This window comes from Rhyacophila brunnea, unplaced genomic scaffold (genome assembly GCF_057557595.1).
Source record: "Rhyacophila brunnea isolate RB1 unplaced genomic scaffold, BYU_Rbru_1.0 scaffold_2, whole genome shotgun sequence".
Lineage (NCBI taxonomy): Eukaryota > Metazoa > Arthropoda > Insecta > Trichoptera > Rhyacophilidae > Rhyacophila > Rhyacophila brunnea.
In genome coordinates, this window is record NW_028232859.1 from 46208792 (window position 1) to 46220504 (window position 11713).

General features: G+C 28.4%; 1 protein-coding gene across 1 annotated transcript in view; it reads left to right on the forward strand.

Moving 5' to 3' along the window:
- Nucleotides 1-2011, forward strand: part of Corin (corin serine peptidase) — a 65995-nt gene extending 63984 nt beyond the window's left edge. The window contains exons 12-13 of the mRNA XM_085947310.1: nt 128-276; nt 1091-2011. Of these exons, the coding sequence (XP_085803436.1) occupies nt 128-276; nt 1091-1267 (326 nt within the window). The 3' untranslated portion in view covers nt 1268-2011. The remainder of the gene's footprint in view (nt 1-127; nt 277-1090) is intronic.
- Nucleotides 2012-11713: the final 9702 nt, after the last annotated feature.

Genomic DNA, 11713 nt, shown 5'->3' on the forward strand with positions numbered 1-11713 from the left:
AGAAATCGCAATCTGCGCAAGTCCAGAGTTAAATTGTTTCACTATAGTTTTGTTATTCGGTGAAGGTTTATATTATTATCATAGTATTGTTCCTATTTCTTATTGCGGTATTTCGTGTGAATTCCAGTGTCCGAATACGAGCCGGCAGTCAACGAAGTGGAAGTTCCAGTACTCAACCGGGATTTGTGTAACTCCTGGCTGGAGCATCGCGACCTCAACGTCACCGAAGGGATGATCTGCGCTGGTTATCCGCAAGGTGGTAAAGACGCCTGCCAGGTAAATACAATTTTACATCTACATTATATACGTATCGGCAACGCGTAGATACCTCAAGGAAAGATGGGTATTAGGAAATCATCCTTTTTATGTTTTAGACGATGGTTTATGCGATAATTTGAATATTATTACGTTTCCTAATAAACTTAAAATAATATCGGAAACCTTTTATTATTTTTAATTTAAATAAGGTAAAATATTTAAATTTAGAATAGGCACTGATCTAACCACTTATAAAACTGAACAAATGGAAATGGCATTGATGTTCATTTTTTTCACAGTTTTTAAGGACATTTGATATAACGTGATGAAGGATAATAAGGAGCGATTTATATAGAAAATGTGGCATCACAAAACCAACATAATAGTATCTATTATTTTCTCAGTGAATTAAAAATATTCTGTGAGAACATTAGGTATAATGTAATCGATGTTATATTGGAGATAAAAGAAGATGTTGTGTTGAAGTGCGACCATGGGGGTAGAGATGAAAGATGAAATATATAAAATAATAATATATAAAAGCGGTTAAAATTAGTTTGGGGGCCTTAGAGTAAGGATTATTTATAAAGATTGTACGCAACTGTATATAATATTTTGTAATATTATTTTTCTGGCATTTATGTTAAATCTATCGATATACACATAAAAGCATGTTATTCTATCGCCAAATATACAATTTCCAAACAAAAAAATACGTATGCTGCTACGCCATTGCTACGTATTGCTACGCCAATGCTACGCAATCGCTACGAACACCTGGGTTATTTTGTATATAACAAAACATAAGATGTCAACTATCGCTTTCTTTCAGGGTGATTCTGGTGGCCCGTTATTATGCAAAGACCCTGATGATAAAGAACGCTGGTTCGTCGGAGGCATAGTCAGCTGGGGGATAAAATGCGCCCACCCTCGTCTACCAGGAGTATACGCGTTCGTCCCGCGATACGTCCCGTGGATCCGTCAAATGCTGGAGTTGCACTCCGACTGACAGTCAGTCTCTGACGCTGCACCTGCATCGTCAACACCCTCAGCCGACCCCCTTGATACCTGAAGGGACGCCATACGCAAAGTTTTCTCCGGGGTGAAGAGTGACAAGCTAAGGCGGGAAAATTTACATCCTCCATAATAGTTTTAACGAAGAATGGCTATTGAGCATAGATAACCAACACCATAAAGTAGCTTAATCTCTTTTTTAATTATGGGAGAAAAGCTTGCGTCCTTTTATTCTGACTACTGAATATTGTTAGTAATTGATCCTTAAACTCCTTCTGTGTGATTTTATAACCCACAAGTACGTCAACCATTTTGATTTTCTTAATCAATACATCGGAAAAACAAAACTAATTATTGATATTGTGACACTGTTAAATGTTGGATGTTATTTTACCTTTGAATAATTTTGCCGAGAGTGTAATTCTCTGCGTATATTGTGATAAAAAGAGAAAAGTGTGTTTTTCTTCGTACTTGTATGTAAACCTGTATGGTGTATGGAAGCTTTTTAAAAATAATGAATTTGATACCTATTGTAAGGCAATTTGATGGACGCAGATTCTAATAAATTTAATGTGAAAGATTGGCACAAAAAAGAACCTCCAAATCGAAAGTTTTATAGCTTTCTGAAAATTAAAAACATATTTTTAAATAGAAATTTTATTATGGTACTATGATAATAATTTATAAAATGTTGTTATCACAAAACATTTATGTTTAACTTGACAATTATTTTAAATCTAACAAAAAAATATAACATATTATCTTTAAGGGATATATTATGTCATATCACATTTTTTTAGTGTACGTATTATATATACATACAGACAAACATTATACGTAGATTCATACGTCTATTATATGGTTGTTAATATAATTTTTTTAATAGCTTACTGTATCAAATTATTTTCACTTTATTTAAAAAGACGAAGTACCTATTAAAATTATTTTTATTAACACAAAGTGTGCATCCTTCAATCTTCATATTAATATTATACAATCAGCTGTCACCCAAGATGATTATATCGAGAGCTTAAATTGTTTTTGAAAATAATCAATTATTACCGTATATTTCAATTACAGTAGAACCTTTTTTATACGCGTATAAAAAGTATATTCTATGTTCAAATTTATACGCTGTGTTTATATTATTATAATAATAAATCCCCAATTAAAATTCAATTATGGGAAAATATTGACGGAAAATAATAATTGACAATAAAAATGAAAATTGGGTTTGATCATGTGATATACATACCTAAATTTACGTGATTGACTAAATATACATTATACATATGTAAATAGCCTTCATATACTTATATAATTATAATATTTTTGTTGTGTTTTTTATAAGTACCATATTCTAATGCCAATTACCAAACATAGATTAGGAAATTAGGGAGTGTTTAATGTAGTAGCCAAATAAATTTACCCTTTATATTTAACTTGTAACTATTACTACTTAGATAAATGACAATACATTAGTTATCTTTTATTTATTGTTTCGTGTATTATGTCGTAAATGTGAAATATATTATTCAAAGACAATAAGATTAGTGGAAAATTTATAAGAATTATTATTATTAATATTCTCATATATTTTATGTGAAAAAAATTAAGTAGTTTATCTACATAAACCCTTACCCGAAGGTTTTAAATATTTTTAATATTAATCTGTACTAAAATGTTTATTTATTATTTTATTGTTTTATAATTATAAATAATTGGTACTTTTTTCCAAAATTTTCGACATTGGACAATAAAAAAATACGACAATATTCCAATAATTATCTTCTGGTAAAAATTTTAGTCTACCAAAATTTTAGTATTGATAATTGCCAATTAAATGAAAAAAATAATCATTGATTTCCTGATCGAATATTAGAAATTGAAATGAATTTATAATAAAAAAAAAACCTTGTCTTTGGTTTGTAGTAAATGTGTAGGTACTCATTATTATCAGTGTTAATAATCAGAATATAATTTAATTAGTGTGTGGGGAATGATGAATTTTTTGTAAAATAAAATAATGGCAAGTAGTTTGTTACGCTAGTTGAAATATTTTACGATTGTATGCCGCCTCATTTCAATGTATTTTTCATCTGTTTATATCTTAAAATCCAGATATTAAATATATAATTGAATTTAAAAAAATATTTACAGTCACGCAAGAAGTATAATATAGCTCGATTTACTTTTTATATTATGCCATCAAAGTGTCAGATTTAAAAAAAATCGATATCATTTTAAGAGGCGTCTCTAGTATTGCTGTAAGTACATAGGTAAATAGAAATGTGTTCAATTGAAAATATTAGACTAATATTTGAAATCTATTCTTAGCATCACACAATATGAAGCTTTAAATATTCTTAGAATCGCAATACGTGTAAATTGCAACATGCTCGATGTTTGACACACTGGCAACTTTCGCGAGGGGAAAATCTTCGACACGCCACGCACAAAAAGTAAATTAAAATTTTAAATAACTCAACTATCTATATCATAATAATTCATTGGTTTACACCACTACAAATTTAACTAAATAATAACAACTGAGTAATGATATAGTAATCCAAACACCTGAAGCACGATTGTGAATTGTAGTTTCTTTTTAAATGTGAATTATTAATAAAAACTACTCAACTTTAGGCAGAAAGAAAAAACACAACTTTATTTGTAATGGAGAAGGGTAGTAAAACAGCTCTCTCTCTCTCTAAACTTAGATATACGACATTTTACGAAAGAAATTATGCATGGATTTATATTTCATTGCTCAAATTCTACAAGCAGAATGATTATAAATGGTAAATCAAGAATAAAAAAAATAAGAGGTTATGTTGAGGAAATCTAGCCTTAATAATAAAATCATTTATTAAACATTTGCAGCGCTGATAATATTGGTTTTTAGCTAAACATAAAATTATGAAAGATATAGTTTTTATTTCAAGCTCTTTTTGAAAGATTTTTGAATTGTGAATACAAAAATAAAACCAATTTAATAATGTTGATACCGCCCATACCTACGTAACTCTAATTCAAATTTAGTCGTTTCCATACACTGTATTGGGATTATGTTTTGCATAATATGAAAATTCTTTTTCATAATTATAACGTGTGTATAGAAAATGTTTCGGATATTAATATTATATTGAAACGAAGTTTCCTCCAGATAGCCTCTTGTTTCCATCCATTTTGAACAATGGTTCAGTTTATGTAATACTATTCCGTGTGTGAAAGCTTATATTGTGTCTAATAAATTAAAGAAACTACGAGGTTGTCAATACAGTAAATCGCTTTACATTGTTCATCTAACCGTAGATTTTACACAAAAAGTTAGGGCTTCGAATGTTGGATGTTAGATAAACCTTTCCAGGTGCAACGTGCATGATGTTTTATTACTCGCAAGTAGACGTTTATAGACTGTGGACTAATTACTGTCTCCTCTAGTAACAAGACTCCTTACCTTAGTCTCAATCTTGTGACTTATTTTTATACCCAACTAGATACTAATAAGTAGTTAATGTAAGTAGCAAAGGCTCTTTATACAAACGATAGAATTATTGTTAGCGACTCACTTACTAATTATTATTATTCTACTTTGTAACATTTGTACAATGGAGATTTATGTGGTAATATTGGCTATGAGTAAATAATATATGACAATTATCTGGTTAATAGGTAACAGACAATAGAATAGTTAAATATTTTAAAGTTAACCTTCAAATTGAGGACGAGTTGTGATGACAATGCGATATAATCATTAAAAAATACTCTTTCTTTACTGTAATAAATCCTTCGTTTCATCTTCCCTTCACCATGTAGATGGCCCTTCACAAAATGGCCGAGGCGCCATAAGAAAATGTAGCTGCCCATCTCACCAGTCTATTGTGCTTTTGAAAAAACCAAAGCACAACTGCACCATATTGTATTTTTTAATTTTCTATCCAATTGATTAAACAGGACTTCAACGATTTCAAGTAAACATCCTGTATAACAAGTGGGTATCCAGAGTTATTTTATACATTTATATTAAATGTATTTATTTCATCGTTATTACACTAATTTTATTGGATTTGACGCCATGAATTTTACTATTCTTGATTTTCGTTTTTGTCATGGTCCTACATAAAGTACTGTGTACTTTTTTCAACGACAAGTAATCTTGCCTCGAGCTATATTTCTTCGTACCTAATAGGTGATCAACCTAAGTTACATTTCCAACCAAATGATATTTTTTTCTGAAACAAAATTGAAATACACTTCTTAAAATGGCAATATTTTTCCATTATTTGTAAGAATTAATTTTATTCTAGTCTGTGTATTGGTACTTCTTTGTATTCTTCTTATTGGCGTATATTTTCATTATTCTTCAAGCACATTATATTATTATAAAAGGTTGGCAGTCTATAACAAAGTCTAGAATAGAATGATTGAAATATTATAATTCATTATTCTGGTGGTTTAAGTTTCACATTCATATTATATATTATATTATGAATACCTTTAACTAAACCAATCCGATCCAATCCATCAAGAATGATAGCTAGCACAATATTTCTCAGTGTTTTTTTAAGTCAAGCACGTTTTTTTTTTTTTGGAAATACAACATAGGTACTTTTATCATTTGAAATAATTTGCGGGAATATTTTCGATAGCTTAAGTCATCAGTCATGACAACTACGTTCTCAATATGAACAAAGTAAAAATGCATTGGTATTTGGCTTTATTAGACCATAATACATGTTCCAGCATCCAGCTTTTATACATAGACCTGTCTATGTGGCGATGTATCAATCAAAATACATATTTAAGACACTAATTTTTATATGTACTAATTAAGTATATAAGTACCATAGATATTATAACAGTAGGACGTGTATGTAAAGGAAACTCGTAGCTATATCAATGTTTTGATTTTGTTGGATATATCACAGTTAACATCTCTTGTTACGAATGTTTCATTAGTCTGAATATATAATATTACATATTATATTATATCAATGTGATGTTTAAAATATTATATTCAATTTTAAATATATATATATTGACAATAAGATAAAAAAACGGAAAGTATTTTTAAAATATGCAGTGTAAATAGTTTAAGACAGATAATAATTTAGAAAAATATTTTTAAAAATGTGTAATGTATTGAGAATCTATACTTACCTATAAATTACTATACTTAGGGGAAGACGAATGTAAATGTATTTTTTTAATTTGGTATCCTTCGGAAAATGTACGCATAATGGGAAAAAATATTTGTTGTTATGCGCGAAAAGATAACTAACTCTATATAGATGTTTTATGTGTAGTGAATATGACAATAATAATTCGTGCAAGAAAATATCCTGCGATTTCTCTGGGTACTTCGACAATAAACACCTCATTATCTATATCTGATAATATCCATATCTAATAGCATATTCGTAGAGTGTTTTCTATACCAACTGTTATGCGTTTAATGGAATATATTTACATAAATAATTAGTAAATTTATTTTGTATGCGAATAAATCAAAATTAATTATCACTACGTCACAACATACATTTTTATAACTAGTGTCAAGTAAAACTACTCACAGAATAATAGAAACTTGGTAAAAATTCTATTCTCTTACAATATCAGAATGTAAATAATATTTTTATGTGACTAGACGAGGGTGTATAATATTATTTTATAATTTTTAATCAGATAGGTATTGGCATGTTGCTTAAGATAATACTAGTCGCTCTTACGTGAACCAAACAAAAAATAAATATTATTTTACACTGCCTGTAAAAAAAGTGGAATTACACTTTTGTGATTGTGAAGTATCTTCACAATTCGTTTGATATTAATTTGTTGTAAACCGTTTTAAGGAATCTTTCAAGATACCTTTGATAGTATTATTATGTGAATTCCATCCCAGTTACTGTTGATAAACTTAATAATTGAAAATTTATTTAATTATCTTTCGAAAAAAAAATATTGACACCTTTAAATTATTATTATAGATAGGTTTGTAACTGCGACATAGATACGCACAAATTAATGTTACTTACGCATAATGTTATATAACTTCATAATTATTTATAGAAAAAATGTGAACATTTTACTATAGTGTGAAATTTTCTACGGCGTGGTGTGTATCCATAATAATTGTTAAAAATTTAAATTAATTTTGCTTGACAACTTACATTATTTCCATAGACAAAATATATTAAAATGTGCTCAATGTCAGAAATTTCTTCATAATAGATGACTCTAATAATAGATGTTATCAATGTGTTGTTCTTTATTATTTAATCAAGAAACTTTTTTGAAGATTGTATTAATGCTTATGTAAAGAAAATTCTTCTTCTCTGACACTACAGTTCAGACTGGAGATGCCTCACGCAGACTCTTTCTCTCCAGTCAATCCCAGACGGCAATCGCAGATCTTTTTGTAGACCGTCAAGCCACCGAAGCACTACGTTATCATTATTAATTTGTTCACCCACGTATCACGACGGTAAATTTGACAACAGCAGTGGATCAATGAACTTTTGAAGCTCATGATTATAGCGATGCCGATGATATCCCCGTAAATTGGTCAAAATATATTTCGAAAGATTCTACACTCAAACACAAACTGTAGCTTCTGGGATTCGATGGCATTTAATGTCCACGTTTCTGATCCATAGCACAATACTGGTCTCAACAGTGATCGTATATCAATTATATCGCAGAAATATAAATCCTTCAATAAACTACTTAAACATATTTTTCTCAAATAGAAAAATAGAGAAAATTATATTATTATGAAATAACAATCATTGTCATAGATCGGTAAATTTGAACGTTTTTATTCACTCTCAGTAATAAATAGTTCTAATAAAAAAAACCATATCATTGTCAATTTAAACAACTCTTTTTAATTCATAAGTTTATGAATTATAATAATTGAGTAAATTGCAACATTAACCCAACCCAACATATTTCAACATTCATATCAAAAAATAGATATTATATAAAAAAAACACTTATCACTTAATTTTAGGAATTGTTTTAATACCTCTATTTTTACTACTATACGTAGATATTCTACGACTTCTGATAGTTTTATTTATATTATTGATAATACAACTTTTTTAATTCTTAAATTATTTAAAAACCTACCGTAAATAATGATATAATATTGTTTTGTCTTGGATAATTATATTACTTGTAAGCATCGCATTGGTCAAACATACCGTTTGGTCATTGTCCCTTTGACAAAAAATGGTAGTAGGTAATGATTTTCACAGTGGCATTGTGGGTAAATTTATCAAATTTAGTATTCATTTATTAATTATTATAAAATATACAATCTGAATTGGGTAATCTGACAGAACAATTAATAGTAAAATATCCTACTAGGCCCAAACTTTTTGTTATGATTTTTTTCTAATACGTATGTTTTGAAGTTTTTTTTTCAAAAGTACGTATTTACGTACTGGTACATCTGTTCAATGAAAATGATGTTACAGAAAGAATACAGAAAAAATCGAACGAGATATTATTTAATAATTATTAATGATTGCAAATAAATGATGTCAAGTAAATTCAAGTATTCGCTCAAATAATTACATTATAATGCCTCTTCCTTCATGACAATAATTATTGTATTTGCGAGTGAAAAGTATCGTAAAATTATTAGTTTGCTCCCAAAAATGAATAGGTTACCTTTACTCACATTTTTGCCAAAATGAGAGGAGGAAAAGTTGAGAAGTGTTTTTTTTTATAAATTTATAATACCAAAAATATTATATTAAATACGTTTTCACGATTTTGTTAAAGCTATTTGTATTTATACATATAGCTGTTTATAGCAGTCTTCTAAGTGAATGAAACGAATCTTTATAATTATTAAAGTATGAGAATCAAAATAGATACCATATTATACTATGTTTTATTTTAATTAATAAAAAAAACATTAAATAATATCTTTGAATATTTCGATAATGGATTTACAGAAATATGAGCCTTCTATAACTAAAACTTGAAAGGGATTTATCTCTATCTAATATAGACATTATTAATTGTGTAGGTAACTACATATCATATTATTATCATTTCTCAATTTATCACTTAGGTAATAAATATGTGAAATAGTTTTCTTCATAATAAAACATAGTACATGAACAATATTATACAATAATGATTGAGTTACATAACAATATACTATGTGTTATATTATGTACTACAGTGTACCTGTCTGAAATTTAGTTTTTGGCGAAATTCTGTCATGTTACAAAATACATCTCACGTGAAAAGCCGAAAGTCCTACCATAACTACTGAACTGCGTATCCATAATAATTATTGAAATAGAAAATTAAATCATAGTATTATATTTCCATTGAATATGTTGTCGAAACACACCTCACTACAAAATATATATAATTACAGTTTATACATAATCTACCCTATATCTAATAATATATTCTAGAATGTCAATTATTTTATGAAGTTTCGAATATTTTATTAACACTGATTAACTGCTATTCAATTTCATTATTTTATTTGATAATTTCTTAACTTGAAAGATAGCTGCTATCTAGAATATTCAGTTTTCGTTTATAAAATTAGCACACGATATCTCTTATGGGTATCAGAGATTTAAAGATAAAAATATTTACTTAATGTTGTTACCACGTTATCAGACAGTAAATCCGTTATCATTATTGCAATATTATAGTAGCACATAAAGTGTTGAACAATGCCATGTAATAAAATGCTAGGTATAATGATTATATTTGAATTTCAGCTTGCACATAATCGGTACGAATACGTTGTAGCTAGATTATAATTTTAACAACCGCTGAAAAATTATAAAGAAAAACAAACTGAAGTAATCATAATATAATTATACCGGACCATGTACCATTATAATTACACATATTTTCAGGGCTGTCAAATCGAAAATAATGCATTATCGTAAAAAACAATATTGAAAGAAAATAACTATTTTACAGCTATATAGGTAATATTAAAATAAATATTCTATTCTATAGTTCAATTACATAGCAGAAATTATTTAATCGATTCAATTATCATAGAAATTATGAATGAATGAATGAAAGTTATTACGTATTAGCAGCATTATTGATTGACATTCTAAATATTAGATAATATAGATAGATAGTTATTACACATCTACAATATATTATTGTACTACCATTCATCGTAGCAAACAAATTTAATTAACTATTTTGTAAGCCTCTATATTTATTAGTTACTTACACAACCGAGAGAAATGATAATAAATATAATTGTATTTGTTTCATTAAAATATATGTTTTACTATTATGATTGTATTGGTTAGGTATAATAAATTATTTTAAAAATATATAAATAATAATGAATGTATTGGTTTTTCGTATACAAATTCTTTCTATGCCACTCAATAAAGCCGCATTTAATGTTTGTTCTTCGCCCACTCCAGCGAAATTCTTATGCTCGCTCAACAAAAAGTGTTTATCTCAAGAGAATTTCGCTGGAGTGGGGGAAGAACAAACATTCGCTCGCTTTGTAATGCGGCGTAAGATGTCATTGTTTTATTTCTCATTATTTTTTAATTTAAAACAATACTGCTGTGTATTATCCAGAACCTTATAATTTACAACATAATTAAAAACTCGGTTTTGCTTATAAAAATATTAAGTATACAAATTATTATCGCCATGTAGAAATGTCTATATTTTGTGTTAAATAGATTGAATGGAATTTATTGTACCTTCTTGGATTTTATTTAACTACAAATAAAAAATATATACCTACATATATGTATGAAATTGTTTTATTCAACCTTATTTTCACATTTTTTTAATACATCCAATATAAATAAGCAGTAAGGCGAAAAATGGACAGACCAAAGCAATAATGCCACGGGGTTTCTACTGACGCTGACTCTGCGTGCCGTTGAATGCGGAGAAGGTTAGAGCCAAGCACATACCAAGCCACGGTGATAGCTTTCAGATGGCCAAATCATCCGGCTCATAATCTTCAAGCATAAGGTCCTGATGAAGAAGAAGTGAATCGTCAAATTAATGTTGCTTATGAGCGGAATGCACAATCTAAGATTTCGATCCTAAGGATAAGTTGCCGAAAAGCATGACTTAACTATAGACAATCCTGAGTATAGAGTTAAGGAATCCTTAACCATAGACTACTTTTGTTATGAACACGCCCCCTTCTGTATTACCATTTACCACTGACAGCTGCTGTCAAAATAAATTCGCATGTCTATAAAACAGTCCATACACTCAAATTCATTTAACAATGTATCTTAATATGGATATTGATAGTGTTAATTCGTTTGGCATGTACTTGGAGAATATTATTTTACTTTTATACGCCAGCCCGCAGAAATACAAATTCCAGGTGAAGAATGACACTTGACGCTAGTGTTACCATGTTAAAAAAATATCTTGCGGTGCCTGTGGA